Below are 17,040 nucleotides of genomic sequence, written 5' to 3'. Positions count from 1 at the left end.
GCGTTTGACATCTGGTGTTTTTAACACGGGCGCTGGGTTCGGCAGGAGCACACGGCGCCGCAGCGAAGCTCCCACAGCCGTGGCGGGTTCTGCTCCACCCGCGCCGGGAAATCTCACAGGCTGCAAATCTCCGTGTCCCGCCCGACGCCTGCAGTCACGGGTCTCGTCCCGGCGCCGACGAAGCGGGGTGGCAGAGCCCCCCGAGCCCTTCCCGCGGTTCTCTCGCTGACACCTCTTCACACCGAAGCCGCCCCGTGACCCGTCTGCGCCCGCAGTGCCGTGCGGTGAGTGTGTCCAGTACTGGGGCGGGGATCGGTGCCGCACGGCGTCATGTACCATCAGCTGAGTGCAAAACCACATTATAAATCAGATTTACCACAAACAAATCGTTATTGTTCAAACCTATACAAATATAATTTTGCTCAGAGTTGAAAAAACGGAATAAATTTATTACTATTTTATGTAATTTAGGTGTTAGTCTGTATGATTTTTTTTTTTTTAATGCATTGATTTTGAAAGGGCAGGGTGTTTAAAATATACACAGGAATATCTTCTCCCTGGTTTATATTAATTCATTTTGCTTAATTTACCATACAAAGAGTTTCTTGATGGTATCACAGGTGCTCTTTGGGAATGAGGGAACAAGCTTCAGAGGACTTGGGAGGCCAAGCAGCCAGCTAATGAAACAATACTCACTGCACGGAAATCTGTAGAAAAGAAGGTTTTGATTGGTTTTTACAGTAGTCAGGTAAGTCTTACTCACGTAAAAAGTATTTCTGCTCTGGTAAGTCTTACTCATGTCAAAATATATTCTGTTCTAATCTTTTTTTAAGGAGACTTAACTGTTCCTCATAGTGGCTAAAGCTCTTACAGACCTGAACAGGTGAGATTCACCTAATCCGACCATTCTGTGGCTGCTGCTCCATCCACGCTGCGGAAGGGGGGAACAAGCGCCCAGCCAACTGTGTGTGGTCGGTGTCAGGACACGATCAAACCAGCACAAAAGCAACCCAAGCTGAGCTTATAGTCCTGAATAAAAAAAATTAAAAACTCCCCAAGTTGATTGTGACGTGGTTAGATGAGGTAGTATCTGCGTTTAGCTCTGGGTGCTTGAACACCTTCTCGCTGATGGGCGCGAAGTGGCGGCTGCTGGAGCGGTGCTGCGGGCGGCTCAGAGGTGGCTGTCATGGTGCCGAGGGGCTTCGCCACAGCCCCCCTCAGCGGCATCGTATGGGCCCAGGAGGGACGTCTGGCCCTTCTTGGGCTTCTTGTTCCTTCCAACGCCGCAGAGAGCTGGAGCTGTGCGCGAGGGAGGGGACGGCTGCGCTGGGCGCCGCTGGCTGCGGGACCACTGCGGTGTAGGGCCAGCGCCAACTGTCCTCCCAGATTTGCAAATTTAAGGGGAAAAACTGTGGTGCAGGTATTTTGACCCCTCTGTTCTGACACTAATCTCTCTCTTTAGGAGAAAGTAAGAAACTCTGAGCTTTAGTTACTGGCTTAATCTATTTTAAAGATTTATTTGACCAGTCCAGTCCGTGATTCATTAGTGTAAAACGTGTTGGTAACCATCTCCTACCATCGTGAAGGTATTTTTCCCTCACTACTGAAGGTTGCTTCTTAGACCTGTCCACTGAATTGAGAAACCAGAATTCTAAATATATACACAAATTGATGCAATTGTTTTCTAGTGAGAAATTTTTAAAAAACACTTTTGTGACCATAGGAAAATTATACCAAGCTACACACGGTCTGTACTTATTGTGAATAGCACTAAACAGAGCTTACTCTCTTGTTTAAAAACAAGAACAAAGCTGTTCTGTACGTATCATCCCAAAGTTCTGCAAAGACTGTGTGAAACAGCTGTATTATTAAAAATACTTCACTATTTGTTTCACCATTGAATATTTATTAGAAAACATACTAAATATTCAAATGTATTGAGACGGTAGTTTGCATCGTAATAAAATCTGCTCTTTGGTTCTCAGATACTCTTGGTTTATGTGATCCACGCTCATGACAGTCACATGGGGTGGACTATATTCCACATTGAAGAAGTCTGTCCTCTACTGAAGATCTCTAGGTACATTTCCAAAAGGTAATCTTATTTGATATTCAATGTTTGCTGGCAGAGCAAATGTGCCTTCAGTCTGTTAAATTAATTTGTCTGTATAATCACTGAAGGAACCAATGCCAGGTAATAATGCTGGACCTCATCTCCCCCAGGTCCCTCCTCTCCTTTTTGCACAGCCACTGCAGACTGACTGCTGGGGGTGTATTTAGCCTGTGGCTGCCTTTGATTAACCTCACTCCGTGACTGAGCTCGGTCCAGCTGCCAACTTTGTGGACGATCCTTCATGCTGCGTTTCTTACTTCAGATGATGTGAACGTACGTAACCGTGAAGTCGCTGCCGAGGTGGTTCTTCACCATGCACTTGTACGCGCCGGAGTCTGAGGGCTGGGGATTCTGGATGAGTAACGTCCCCGAGGGGTGAAGCAGTTGGCTGCCCGATGCTCGGCCTAGGTTATCCATAGAGAGCACGGAGCGGTCAGGTAGTTCCCAGGAAATCTCTGGTTTGGGTATTCCCAGTGCCGCACAGTGGAGCTGAACCGCCGCGCCGGGCATGGTGTGGATGGCCTGCGGCGGCCTGATGGTGATCCTCGGGGCGTAGGCTACGATGACGACAGGAACGGTTACGGAGGACTCTCCGGCGTCGTTGTGGGCCCTGCAGACGTAGTCGCCCCTGTCGTGGACAGAGGCGTCCCGTATGACCAGCGTGCCGTTCTCCAGCAGCACGTGCTTCCTGCTGAGCTGCGGCCGCTCCAGCACGGAGCCGCCCGGCAGCGTCCACGCTGTCCTTGGCCTGGGACTCCCTTCAGACAGGCAGTGAAGCGACAGCGACTCCCCGCTGATGCCCTTCACTGGCCCTGCTGGGCGAGTGAGAATGTTGGGCTTCTGGCCAACCTCCACGATGAGCAGCTTCTCGATGTAGCCGACTTTATTCTTGGCAGCGCAGCGATACCTCCCTGCTTTGGCTGTGTCGGGGCTGGAGATGGTGAGGGTACCGTGGCTTCCTGTGAGAAACTGGGAGGTCTTGATGCTGCCGGAGAACCACGTGCCATTGGGCAGCATCCAGCTGATGTCCGGTGGAGGGTTTCCGTCCACAGAGCAGTTCAGTGTGGTAGCTTTCCCCGGTTTTGCTATTATTTTTTCATTGAATGGATTTTTAAACGTCGGTCGCCGCAGCATTTCCACTACCTCCAGCTGCACCACCAACATACTCTCACCCCCATCGTTACGGGCCACACAGATGAACTCGGCTGTGTCGGAAGGCCTTATGTTCCGAATCTCAAGCGTCCCGTTTTTGTGTACTACAATCCTGCTCCCGTAATATGGAGCTGTTAGGAAAATATTATCAGGCATGATCCACATAATCTGGGGGGGGGGCATCCCTTCTGCCCTACAGTCAATTTGTTTCTTTGAATGCCTGACTGCTGTCACTGTCATGATTGTTTTGTTCATGTATAAACCGTTTATGATGGGTGGTTTAGCAACAACATCCAGTTTGTACAACTTTGTATCATCCCCTCCAGGATTCCGAGCAACACACATATACTCCCCGGCATCTAACAGCTTGACTCGACTGACTGACAGAGACCCGTTGACGTGCAGGAGGTATCTGGCTGTTGATGAGGAGATCATGTCACTGGAAGGTAACAACCAGAATATTTTTGGCTTGGGTTCTCCAACGGCCTCACAGTCCAGTAACACCGCGTCTCCAGCTTTCACCTGCATGTGTGTCTTGTAGTTGTGCTTTATCTGAGGGGCTGCCATGACGACCGTGACGTGTATCGTCATTTCATCCCTGCCCAGCGTGTTCTGAGCGTAGCAGGTATAATCTCCTTCCTCCGTTACTCCGGCTTTGTTGAGGTACAGAGTCCCGTTGTCAAAGAGGACGTACCTGCGAGACCTGCGTCCGCTGTCATCTGCCAGCATTGCATTGTTGATCACCGTCCCGTCGGGCAGGCTCCAGGATATTTCTGGGGTGGGTGACCCGGAGGCCTTGCAGTCCACTCTGAAATCCTTCCCATATGGCACCAGTTTCTTGAGATACTGTTTCTGGTCAATCTTGGCTGGTTTCATGGTGACGCTGACTTTCATCAGTATCAGATCGTCTCCGATTGTGTTTCTGGCGACACACAAATAGTCACCTGCATCCTTTTCAGTGACTGCCCCGATAACCAAGGACCCGTTGGGGTGGACGTGGATTCGACTTCCCATTCTGTTGCGGGGGGAGAAAGAGGAAAAGAATTATGGAACAAAGAGCTGGAGACTACAGCAACCTCTTCCTCCTGAGTCCTACTTTGCACACCTCTTATAACTAACTTCTCCTCCTATAAAATGACAAAATTCAGCCAGTGCGTGATTAACATCATTTTTCTTAATTCAAATATAACTTGTGACCATTTTGGTAAGACCCCACCCACTTGTGACAACTGATGGGATCTGTTATTTGACGTATAAGAACACACTATCATCACAGATGTTCCACCACTGCTAAACATTTAAAAGTGAGTCTCCTTCACAGCGTAGTGTTTCTGTGATGTGTAATAGTCTCTTACACAAGCATCAGAGAAAACAGCGTTTGAGAGAAGTGGGGAAAAAACCAAGACTCCTACCTGTGCCACTGGTCGACCACTGCCTTGGAGGGTAACCTCCAGATGATCCTGGGCTTTGGCTCCCCTGTTGCTGTGCAGTTCAGAAGCAACTTATCCCCAAAATTCAACTGAGTCATCTCCTGCGAGGCGGTGGCTATTTTTGGAAGCGTATCTCTGCGTTCCACCACGAGGGTCACCACCCTCCGGTCCGAGCCAGTTGAGCTCGTGGCTATGCACTCGTAATTCCCGCTGTCGGCGGGGGCGACGGTGCTGAGGTGGAGGGTGCCGTTGGCAAACAGGAACAGCTTGCCGTTTACAAACTGCAGAGGTTTCACCACCGTACCATCAAAGAGCACCCAGTGGACAGCGGGCCGAGGATTCCCTGTCACGGTGCAAGGGAGTTTCAGATTTTCCCCCATCGTTCCTTCGACACGTTCTCTCTTCTCTTCCAGAATAGCAGGCGGCGCTGCAACGACCTGCAGCTTTACAACCAGCGTGTCGGTGCCCGCTGGGTTTTTAGCCATGCATGTGTAGAGGCCCCTGTCATAAACAGTGGCTTCCTTGATAATTAAAGTGCCGTCAGGTTCCACACGAACGTCGTTATTCCCTGTGGAAGAGTCGGAGACGTGTGTTTTGTTTGCCAGAACCCAGGCGATGGTGGGAGGAGGCCTGCCCTCGGCTCTGCAGGTCACCGCCACGGGCTTCCCGGAGTGCGCGGTGAGGAGCCGCCACCTCCCGCCGGCGATGCGGGGCGGGTAGGCCACTACCGACAGGGTGACAAGGAGCTGGGCTGCGCCGTGTGGGTTGGCGGCGGTGCACAGGTACTGCCCACGGTCCTCCAGGCCCGTCCGGGCGATGGCGAGCGTGCCGTTGGCAAACACCCTCCACCTGCCCTCCCCTCGGCCTTCCAGAGCGTCTGTCCCTGCGGAAGCAAGGGCACGACAGTGCAGCATGTCAGAACCTCTCCTCTTCCTTTCTGCTCAGTCCCTGAAAACACTTTCCCTAGCCCTGTGTGCTTTGCCCAAGTAACCAAGACACTAGTGTTCAGAAAGAGAAATAATAGTATTTTGCATATCCAGTGACAAAGCTTTAAAGCAAAACCAAAACGTAGTCCTCAGTAGAGACAGAGTTTGGACCAAACAGATGGGGCTCTGCATACCCCAAAGGACTTTGGCATAGTTGTGACTAGGCTTTGCAGATTCAAAAATATTTTGGCATAGCTTTAACTTGATTTGATGGTTTGTTACCACAGACAGATTTTTCTTTTCACTTGTCTCACTGTTCTGAAACAGCAGGTAACATACAGTAACTATTGAAATCTTCTCACAATAAGCACAGAATTATAGTTAAATATAGATCACAGATTTCTTTTTATTCCCCTAAAGAACTGTTTCATAATTAGGAGTAAGACACTCCAGCAAGAGTGCTGGGATATCTTTCTTTTTCACTGTTTCCAAGTTCATCTTTCCACTGGTATCTCACAGTACTGCTAAATGAAGCCATACTTGAGTTCAGCACACAAAACCTCTGCCAGGTTACAAGATTATAATGGAAGGTAAATTGTAGAGGTTTATCAAGCTTACCTGGCGATACCTTGGTCCACTGTATTGTTGGACGGGGGTTACCAGTAGCTTCACAAGGGATAAAAGCATCTGAATTAGCCAGCACGGTAAAAGCAGCTAATTTTCCTCCAATTATTCTGGGCTTTGCAAAATTATTTCTGCTTAAGGAGTCCAAGGCGATAGGATTAGCAGTGGTAGCTCCTTGAGCTCGTCTCGGTTCAGACCAGCCTCCGGCAGCGCTGTCCTTGTCCCTCCCTCCCCGAGCAGCAGACGGAGTCACGTCCTGGGACGACTTTGGTCGGGCCCATGTACTGATGGCCGAGGTGCTGCCCCGCTCGCTGCCCAGGACAGGCGGCTCCTGCCAGAGTGGGGCTGGAGGTGAGGTGCTGCGGGCAGCGCCCGTGGGCGGCACAACCGCCGTGGGGGCCGGGAGCGGGGCGGCAGGCCGAGCGCTGGGAGCGCCTGTGGCCAGAGTACTTGACCCTGCTCTTGCTGGGAACGTGGGCTGTGCCACACGGTGCTCTTGGATAATTCCCTGTTCCGTTTTCTTTTCACCTGCTGTCATGGTGGCTTTGCTCTGCCGAGCAGGTCCCAGCGTGGCACAGGCTGCAGCAGGCCAAGTGCTGGTGGCGTTGGGAGGCCCTGGAAGCCGCGGCGGGGCTCGGACCGGCACAGCGGGGCTCTGGGCGATGCGCCTGTCGGGTGGCCACGTGGCTGCCGGGATGTGCCTCCGGGCGAGTGGGGTGGTGGGTGGCCATGTGGCTGCGGCAGCCTGCCCTGGTGCCGCGGGCGTGCTGAGGAGCCACAGCACTGTCCCCAAGGCCATGCTCGAGCTCTCTGAGGGAGATTTTGCGGGCATGGGACTCACCGCTGCAGTCAACGATCTGACTGTTGTCACCACAGGCGGGGCTGTATTCACCAGCGGAACCACAGCAGCGCTGTGCCCTGCAGTCACACTTGGTGTAGACATTTTAGGCGGCCGCCTCCTCCTCTGACCTCTCTTTCTTCCCACTCTGAATATTTTACTTTTGGTGATTTTGGTGTCACTTTGAGGAGCAATAATAGGTGCAACTGTTGGCTTCGGACTTGTCACATCCCTTCCTTTGGTTGCACTAGCTGCAGGATTAGAGGATGAACGCGGTTTTGCAGTGGGGAGATGTTCTTCTGAGTCACCGTTGCCATAATGAACGAGTTTGTTTAAAGACAAGGAACCGCTGCTGTGATTCCCACCTGTTGAAAGAGGCAGAAAGTGCAAAGGAGACCCTGTGGACATAGATAATGCTGCTGTAGTTTTAGGAAGCACGGTCGATACTTCTGTTGATGGAAGTGTCTCTGTCTGTTGTTTTGGTAGCTTCTTCAGAACCTCTTTTTGAGCACCATTTCCAGAGAGACGTTCCCAAGTCATTTCTCCTCTTTGGGAATTTTTGGGTGAGGTTCGAGGCTTAATGCTGGGTGAGACTGATTCGGGGGCAGAAGCTATCTCCGTGCTTATGGAATGTGTAATTCCTGTAGCAGCGTGAGCTGTGTGGATTGCCATCATTGGCAGCGTGGTGCTGAAAGGTTGGACTCTACCAGCATTTGTCTGAAATGGAGCACCGCTCTCCAATTCCCACTGAGCAGTGTCCTGGGTGCCCTTTGTAAAGAAAGGCCAGACTGTCATAGTAGCTTTTTGCCTGTCACCAGGTTCATTCTCCTCCTCCCCAAGCAATGCTGTGTTTTGGTAAGTACCCACTGGGTGTTCCGGCAGCACATTCATGGTAGATGGGGAGGACAGAGGCGCTTCTGGTCTAAATGGGTTGATGGAGCTGCTTAAATTATTTAAAGTTGGTAAATTTGATACATCTTTCATATTCGGTTGAACATCTGGAGCTGCAGCCGTACTTCCTCTGGCAGATCCTGGCCTCCCAAAGTTGTATCTGTGCTCTTTCATACTTGCAATATATCCTGGTCTAACAATTCGTCTCCTACCAGAAATTTTCCTTCGTCTCCCATATTGCTGCTGGGCCTGGGGTGTATGAGTTGTAGCGTCCTGAATAATCTGAATTTGCTGATGAGGAACAACAGCCGAGGCCAACGGCGGCTTAGGAGTTACTCGCTTCTGAGTATTATGAGAATAAACGTGACCAAGTTCAGGACTTGGTTCACTGACTGTCACGACAGGTACCTGGTGATCTGTTTTGGTGGAAATATTATCAGTAGACTTGGTGAAAACATTCAGCTTCTCCACTGTGTTTTGGGAAGTTACAGACCCACTGGTGTCTGTAACATCTGTTGTGGGTGTTGTAGATATAGGTTTTAAATGCTGGTTATGACTTTCCCTGGCATATACCAAGCTTAGCCCAGCAGGGAAGAGTGTAGATGTTCTACTTGCTCCATTTGATGCAGTTGATTGTTTTATACCATTTGCTGATATGTGACTTAAATCAGGTCCTTCCTGGGAGTTTGCAGTTGTAGGTTTTAGGGATGTTTGTGGCCTGCTGCTGTCAGAAGACACAGACTGTGAAGAGGGAGAGGGAAGGGGAGTTACTGCCTCTGCAACCAGGAGCGAGGATTTCCTGGCAGGAGTGTTGCTCGTGGTCACCTCGGGCCCTGCAGTTACCAGCCTCTCCATTGCTCTCCCCGGAGCGGCCGTCTCTGTTACTGGTATCATGAATTCTTCCTCTACACAAGATACAAGATCACCAGATGTCTCCTCCTCATCCCCAGGTACTTCTGAGAACTTACGGACTTGAACAGGCGGTTTCGATGCAACTTTTCCTTGTTTTTCTACCAATGTCGAGTTCCTCTTTGTTTTTTCCAGAAAGGCTGCCCAGCGCTGTGGATCAACTCTCCTGGCTGAGGAAACAAACTGTCTCTGGTGTCCCCTAAACCGCCGGCGTGTTTTGTCCCTGTAGTGCCTGTAAGTCATCCTCCCGTAGCTGTTCCCTTTACGTGCACTCTCTGCCACCCGATCTCCGGAGGCCGAGGCAGCAGATTCCCGCTTCGCTGTCAGGGTGGCTTGAGTAGCTGGAGGATGTTCCTGTGCTGTAGCAGAGGCCAGCACTGCGTTGCCAGAGCCATCGCCCTCGTCCCATTCTCCCCCAGTGACGTGCTTTTTCTTTAGGGTGGTTTTGTCCTTTCTGACTAACACGTGGAAAACCAGAAGATCAACACCATACTGGTTGGCTGCAACACATCTAAAGTAGCCGCTGTCTCGCTCTGTTACCCCTTGTATTCTCAAGGTACCGTTGTCAAAAATATGTTTGTTTCTTACAGAATGGTGAAGAATTGTATGCTCAGGTAGCACCCAGCTGACAGCAGCATCTGGAATGGCACTGGCTGTGCAGGGGAGGTCGAGTGTGCTGCCGACAGACGCAGAAAGTTGGGCTCCGTTTACGCTGTTGTGTTCCACGAAAGGGTCGAGCACAGTAATTCTAAATGTGAGAGCATCCGCATCGTTGTAGCTCGTGCCTATGCAGTGATAAAGCCCAGTGTCAAAAGTGTCGGCCGTCCGTAACGTGAGCGTCCCAGTTCCCAGCACTGTGATTCTTCCATCCTCACTGATGTAAGGAGCCCGAACTTTGCTCCCGTCAGCCAATATCCACTCGATGGCAGGAGCTGGTTCTCCAGCTGCTTGGCACTCTAGTTCTACGGTCCCCCCGACTAGAACAGTGTGCTCCGTTTGTGTTTTGTTGTCCCTGGAGATGATGGTCCAGTTATTTCTCACCTGTTTTTTGTCAGCGCTGGGCAAAACAATCCGCACGTCCGTGAAGTACTGGATGTGCAGCGTGTTCAGAGTGGTCGCTGTCCTGTCGAGCTGCAGTGCCACTTTGCTCTGCATGAACCAAGACGGGTCGGCTCTCAGGTCAGTCTCTATATCGGTAAAAAGTTCGTCTTGATCAGAGAAGATTTGTTTATATTTGTAGCTAATAAAAGGCACGCTAGTCACTGGGACATTCCTTTCCAGTTTTAAGGGAGAATTACTGTACAGTGCCAGGATGCTCCATAGCTGCTGAATATGTTCATACTCGATGCCACACACGAGAAATGCCGAGAACGATGTTTTGAGTACTGTACTGTTGCCCTCTCTGTCAAATGAGATGGGAGACATTTCTTTAGGTTTTTGGATGTTGCAGACCAAGTTACCTCGACTGCCTGCTTGGTCAGTCATGTTCAGAACCATGGATCCTATAGGAGCTATGAAGTCCTTGGGAGAAACGGAACTGAAATCCCCATCATCCGGCACTGTGAGGTTTTTAAATTTCAGGGAGTCCTGTATGGCTGGCTTGGTGCAGGCTAAAGATGCAGAAGGGATATCCACCAGGCTTTTCCCTTTATGGTTTTTGGGGCTGTCACAAACTGGGCATTGCTGAGTACCGGAACTTCTGTCTTTTTTGCACTTTGTAACATCTGAAGGGAAGAAAAATGCAGTAAGCTTTTGTGATACAAGTTTTAGTATTAAAAAAGACATATAGCTACCAGCAAGTTGTCCTCTTGAACAAAATATTAACCAAGTTTATCTTAAAGTAACCTATCAAACCTAAAGTAACCTCAGAAAACCTCTGACTTTTCTCTGATGCAACTGCTGGAGGCCCGTTGCTGCCACAGCTCCAGCCGCGCCCCCCGTCCCCACGGTTTTACGCCGTGGGGGGAGGCTCTGCTGTGGCCCGTGGCCAGCGCTTCATCCCAAAGGGTGCGGGGGCAACACTGCGCTGGGAGTGCAACCTCTGCTCGGGGCAGCAACAGGGAAGGTCCTGCAGTCCTGTTCCTTATTCCTTTTTTGCAGAATCGAGTACAATGTAGCCTTTGCTCTTGCTAGTTGCACAGGAATTAGCTTCCTTATTCCCAGTGGTTTCTCCTGGTGCACAGAAGCTTTGGCCTGGCCAAGGAAAACGTTCTGTTCAGGAAAGCTGCGCTTGGGAATGGGGTAAGACCATGAGGTTCAGTCAATCTGGGATCAGAATGGTGTCGATCTGTTTATCCTGATTACGTGCACCTACAAAAATCCTGTCTTCCAGGCTTTCCTGGGAGAATAAATAAATAAATAAAGGACAACTACCTTCATCAAAAAGAATAAGATGCTATAACACGGTTAGAAAGCGTAAGCGAAGCCTTCGGCTCACCTGGTCTCTCTTTTGCCCATTCTGCAAACCACTGCAGACTGCAGTCACAGGACCACGGGTTTCCATGAAGGTAAATGCTCTCTAGCTCAGACAAGTAGGAGAACATTTCTTGCGGTAGTGAAGTCAACATGTTGTCAGACAAATATACGTGCTTCATGAAGGATATTTTAAATATTTGGCTATAGCACAAGGTGACAAAAGTATCTGGATGAAGCTGCTTAAGTAAATTTCCTTCCAAGTGGACCAACCTCAGTGATGTGAGTCCGTAGAAAACGTTGGGATTTACAAATTCAATTTTATTGTGGTCCATATGCAACCGTACCAGGCTCTTTAGACCATAAAAAACATCCTGCTGAAGTACTCTGACCTTGTTATAGCTCATTTTTAAGACCTATTGATGAAAAAGAAACAAGCATATAGTATTAACCCATGTTATATTGTTATAAGCCTCCTAACAAAATTTGATTGATGGTTACTCTGTGAAGTGAAAGTACTCCACCAGACCAGTAATGTAAGTGATTGGAAAAAAACTTATTAGGAGGAATTACTTTTAAATGCAATGTTAACTGCAGGACTAGAAGGATGCTTTCTTGTTCCAGCAGCCCATCAGGGTGACACTTCTGCAGTCACATTTACAAAAAGCAGTGACAAAAAAATAAAGCAATGCGTACTTCTCATTCAAAAAAAATCCCAATTAAACCACACTTATGAAGAGGGTAAGCAGAATTTGACCAGAAACGGTGGTAGCGATTTTTGTTCCAGCCAGTGTTGTTACGACTATAAAAATGCATGCAGCAGGCTCTTCTGTTTGATGTTTACCCAGCGGGACTGCTAAGGGTGCTCCCAGTTTCAGGATCTGTGCCATGCGAGCTGTGTACTTGCCAAACCTCAACTCTCAGGTGCCATTTTGTTGCCGATAGGTTAAAAGTCAAATTCGTAACTACAAGATGAACAAATCTGGCATATTGCTGAAGTATTAAATATGGTACCCAAGACACCCTTTTTGTTGCTACTTTTCCTGTTACAATGATACTGTTAACAGTCAGGAATTCTGTATTTTGAAAATTAATGAGAAAAAAAAGTACAAAATCACAGTAACATGCAAGTTTATTTTATTTGCCAAATGTAATCCCATTAAAACTATCTGTAATTGTCATCTTGCTTGTTGGTAAGGGAGGAGAAGCTGCTTTTATGAAGTGAGCTGCAAGGAGTTAAGGAGGAAGCTTTCAGGCCCAGAACTACCCTTTATGAGGGTTTCTGAAACCTGAGGATCTGTGTGCTCCAAAGCTTGGCTGGTTTCTGCCTCTCCCTCCCGCCCCCTAATCCTCTAAAACCAGCCACTGAGCCAATACTGGCGTTTCTGTCTGAACAGTTCAGGCCTCTCATGTTCTTAGTTCATCACAGCTACAACACTCTTACTTCTCTACAGCAGTTAACAACAGCTCTAGATTGAAATGTAACTGGTGGATAAGTGCTACCTGTACATCGAATTAGTTGGGGATGGTTGTTCCTAAATAGTCCCGTAAGCACTTCTTCACATATGAGTATCTACACAGTCCAGTGAGATACTGCAATAGCTCCAGAATCCCTGTATGACACTGCCCAGTTACTAATTTTTCCAATATACATACATACAGATAATATTCTATAAATAGGTAATATTTCAACTGAAGAACAAAACAGGCATCAAATACTACATTTTAAAAGTCCACAAATATATATTAAATTATAAAACCAAGGAACTGTAGTTTTTTTTAAAGCCTCTTTTTAAGAAAGGATAGAAAGGGACAGGACTATACTGATGGGAAAAGGAAATCTGGATGGAAAACGATCCTCCAAAAAGAAGTATTTACTAACACATGAACTAAAGCCAAGTTTCCCACCACAGATGCAGTACTTGGAGCTCTGCAATCTTTCTCATGTGAAAGTTTCAAGTGCAGTTGCCCGTTAGGATATTGCTGACAGATATCCAGCAGTATCTTCGTCATGCTCTTTGCCCTGTACCCAAATGCCCACCTGGGAGGGGAAGCCATTCCCCTTAGGATACTGGATCTTGAAGGGCCTTGTCTTTCATGTGGATACAATCAGAAACAGGAAACCACAATGCTACAGACTGCTGGTCTGTCTCCACTTATCAGTATTACTGCAGATTTTTTAGAAGTCATAACAAAAAATAAGATTAGGTCATATCCTAATTTAAGATTAGGTCATTCAGTTCTTACCTGTAAGGAATATAAATCACTGAACACCTTATCAGGGATTGTGTTTATCTCATTGCTGTGCAGCATCAGTAACTCCAGTTTCTCCAGGCCAGAAAAATCTGTTTCCGTCAGTTGAAGCAAGCTGTTGTAACTGTAACAAACATTTTACCCCAGACCTGGGTTTAGTCAGGCAGCTAAGCTTCATGGGTTTTAAAACAAACAAGCAAACAAACTCAGAACCAAACCAGAACAGCAGCTCTGGAAATGCCTGAAGGTAGATAGCACTTCTTGTTGCTAAGATGAAATTTTAAGTCATTCCTTCATGTTGGCACAAAATTTGGTAGCTCTTCCAGGGCAGCTTCCTGAAGACTCTATTCACAGTGGGTAGGGAAAAGGACTGCAAAAACGTGCCCACAAGAACACCAGTTCGGGGCTGCGGTGCAGAAGAGCGAGGAGCTCCTGTAAGGGCAGAGGTCAGTGACACACTGATGCCTCTCGGTCCAGGGCTTCCCCAACACTGCAGTGTCTCAGAGGTCCATGGACCCCACCAAGAACTGGGTACAACTGGGGGTACTGGGGTGTGACCTTCCTCCTGGGACCTGCACGGGGGCGGCTGTGCCTGGCTATGGCACAGGGGGGCTCTGCAGTCCCTGGCCCTCGGCCAGACTATGCTGTTGTCCTTTTCAGTTGGACATCAGGAGTTTTATTCCCGCTCCACGGGTGTGGTGTGGCGCACACAACTTGTTAACGCAGACCGAGAAACCCCCTGATTTCCCTGAGCATACAGACAGTCTAGGCTGGATTTAAATGGGGAGCCAGAAATGAAGCAGCGAGAGCAGCACTGCTCCAGGAGCTCTGACCAGCGGTCGTACCTCCAGTGTGAGTACTGACAGCGGTGAGGCTACGCTATCCCACAGTGAGGCTCTAAAAGTCTTATAAAAGTACCGCTACTTAATTGTAAGACTCTGTATATGGCACTTCTGAACAACACTGACAAAACCAACGGAAGGAAAGGGCGGACAGGAGCTGGGAACGTTGCCTGGAAGCAGAAGGCAGACAAGGGGGAAGATTTCAATGAAAACTTCTTTTTCTATTTTCTGTGTACACATACGGACAATTCAGAGGTTATGGGTGTCAAAAGTTGTACAGGGATCAGTCAGATATCGCTGATTGGTCTCCTCATTTGATTGTCTGACAGAGGACACGTGCTGGAGACTGCGTTAAGGGTCCAGCCGAGCCTGGGTACAAGCTATTCCCTGTCCCTTTCAACCACTCACAGAACAGAACCAGCTTGGAGCCTGAAAGAATCAGACAGTGTTATTTCCCATAAACTCGATAGATGAAAGCACAGAGATCAGCATTTTGTGACATTCTAAAGTCACAGCAAAGCCTCTGAGATTTTAATATACACACTCATTTTCCAGCCCACTGTCTGAGCTCTGAACTATCTTTTCCCAGAAGAATTCTAGTTCAGGCTCTGAGTTCCACGTTACAGATGCAAAATGTTCAGGTAATACAAAAGGATCTATTTGAAGCCCTCGCGTGCCCTGTGATACATCCCCAAATTTCCACTCAGTGTTGGTGGCTCTCGGGCTTTGCCAGCTGCGAGTGCAACCGCCTCTGAATCCTGCGGAACGCTAAGCTCTTATTTATTGCCGTGGTTACTTTTTAGCCCTAAATCTGGACTCTGTTAGCCGCCGCTTTGCGGAGGGCTGAGCTCCCCGCGGGGAATACCGCAGGTCTCGGTGTCGGACGTACCCCAGGTTGACGCGCTGCAGGGCGGGCGGGAGGTGCGGCGGGACGGCCCGCAGGTACCGGAAGGTGCAGTGCAGCTCGGCGGGGCCGTAGCAGGCGCAGCGGCGGGGACAGGCGGTGTCGGCGGGGAGGGCGACCAGGCAGAGGGCGAGCAGGGTCCCCAGCCCCCGGCCCCGGCCTCCGCCCGCCGCGCCCATCCTGCGGGGAGCCGCTACGCTGCCATCCCGGCGGCGAGCCCGGCCAGGCTCCCTCCGCCTCGGCCGGCCCGGGGCGGTCCCCAGCTCGGGTCTGCGGGCGCGAGAAGAAGGCTGGAGCCGGGCAGAAAAGGCCACGCGCGGAGCGGAGCCGAGACCTGCGCGACCCTCCGCGCCGCGGGGCGCTGTAACGCCGCGGGGCGCCCGGCGCGGGCTCGCAGGTGGAGCTCTGGGTCCCGGCGGCGGCTCTGCCGAGCGCCGCGGAATCTGCTCGCAATTTATCCGCGGGGAGGAACACGTCAGCTCCTTCCTTGCCAGCAATTATCCCCAGCGAAAATTAACTAATTTCGAAGCCCGCGCGCGGATCCGTTGTGCGGCGGGAGCGGCCCCCGCAGCGCTTCGGCCGGCGAGCGGCGACCGGCTGCAGGTCGCCACCTGCCCGCCCCTACCTGCGCAACCTCCGCGGCGGCGGAGGCGGCTCCCGCCGGGCTGCGCTACCTGCCGCACTCCCCGGCGGGGCCGCTGCCTCGGGGCAGAGCCGGGCCGGGGGAAGCCGGGGAGGGGGGAGCCCCGCCGCCGGCGGCTCCTCCTCCCGGGAGGGGCCGCCGCGCTGGTGGGGGGCCGGGGGCGCCCGAGCCCCCGCAGCCTGCTCAGCAAAGCTCGGCTCGGTAAGGCTCGATAGAACCGCGTTCGGGGGTACTGGGGGCCCGGGCGCCTCCCCTGCCCCGCCGGGGTCTCCGGTGCCGCGGCGAAAATGGGTACAAGAGGAAAATTTTTCACGCTGAGAACAATCAGCCACTGGAATAATCTCCCCGGGGAAGTGGTGGATTCCCCAACATCAGACACTTTTAAGGGTCAGCTGGACAGGGGCTGGGCCAGCTTGTCTAGGCCAGGCTTTTGCCCAGACAGTTGGGACCTGGTGGTCCTCGAGGTCCCGTCCAACCCGGGACTGTGATCCTGCGTCGAACTGCAGCACAGCCCGGCCTCGCCAACGAGGAACAGGAGAGCTTCCACCTGCCATCGGGGGGAACTCCTGCGTGATCCCTCCAAAAACTGGCTGATGGCACCTGAAAACTGCTGCTAAGTTCACTTTTGGGGGAATGACTTCTACCTTCCTTTTCAGAGCAAGTCCATCAGTTCAGCTCCTTATGCTTCGCTCAATGGTAACAGCAATAAACTTGGCTGATGGCATGTTTCTACTGGAAGTATGCGTTAGAAAAGGTTAGTAGATACTTTAACATGATTACCTAGCTCTCTAATAGCTCTTCAACTGCTAAACTTTACATCTGTCTTTTAATAGATGCTTTTGTTAATTAGTATATCCTTATGCAGTCAGGATTAGAAGTTAAACACGAACTCTCTAAACCACAGGAAATTTCTAGTACATCACAACTTGCACAAAGTTAAAATTTAGGAACTTTGAGGAAAACCCTTGAAACATTCCAGGCCAGGTTGGACGGGGCTTTGGGCAACCTGGGCTAGTGGAAGGTTTCCCTGCCTGGGGCAGGGGGGTGGGACTGAATGGGCTTTGAGGTCCCTTCCAGCCCAAACCGTTCTGTGATATAAAAGC

At 50.3% G+C, this 17,040-nt stretch overlaps 1 protein-coding gene across 1 annotated transcript; it reads right to left on the bottom strand.

Annotated features, from left to right (window-relative positions):
• Positions 1-1,880: 1,880 nt before the first annotated feature.
• IGSF10 (immunoglobulin superfamily member 10) lies at positions 1,881-12,522 on the bottom strand. Its single transcript, XM_074833276.1, has 4 exons — positions 11,321-12,522; positions 6,240-10,607; positions 4,678-5,578; positions 1,881-4,280 (listed from the first exon to the last, which is right to left on the bottom strand). The coding sequence occupies exons 1-4, from the start codon at positions 11,700-11,702 to the stop codon at positions 2,372-2,374; spliced, it is 7,560 nt and encodes a 2,519-aa protein (XP_074689377.1). The 5' UTR covers positions 11,703-12,522; the 3' UTR covers positions 1,881-2,371.
• Between the last annotated feature and the right edge of the window lie 4,518 nt (positions 12,523-17,040).

The sequence above is a fragment of the Strix aluco genome, chromosome 9 (assembly GCF_031877795.1).
Source record: "Strix aluco isolate bStrAlu1 chromosome 9, bStrAlu1.hap1, whole genome shotgun sequence".
Classification (NCBI taxonomy): Eukaryota; Metazoa; Chordata; class Aves; order Strigiformes; family Strigidae; genus Strix; species Strix aluco.
The sequence above is the reverse complement of the archived record's forward strand: the minus strand, read 5'-3'. Positions and strand labels throughout refer to the sequence as shown.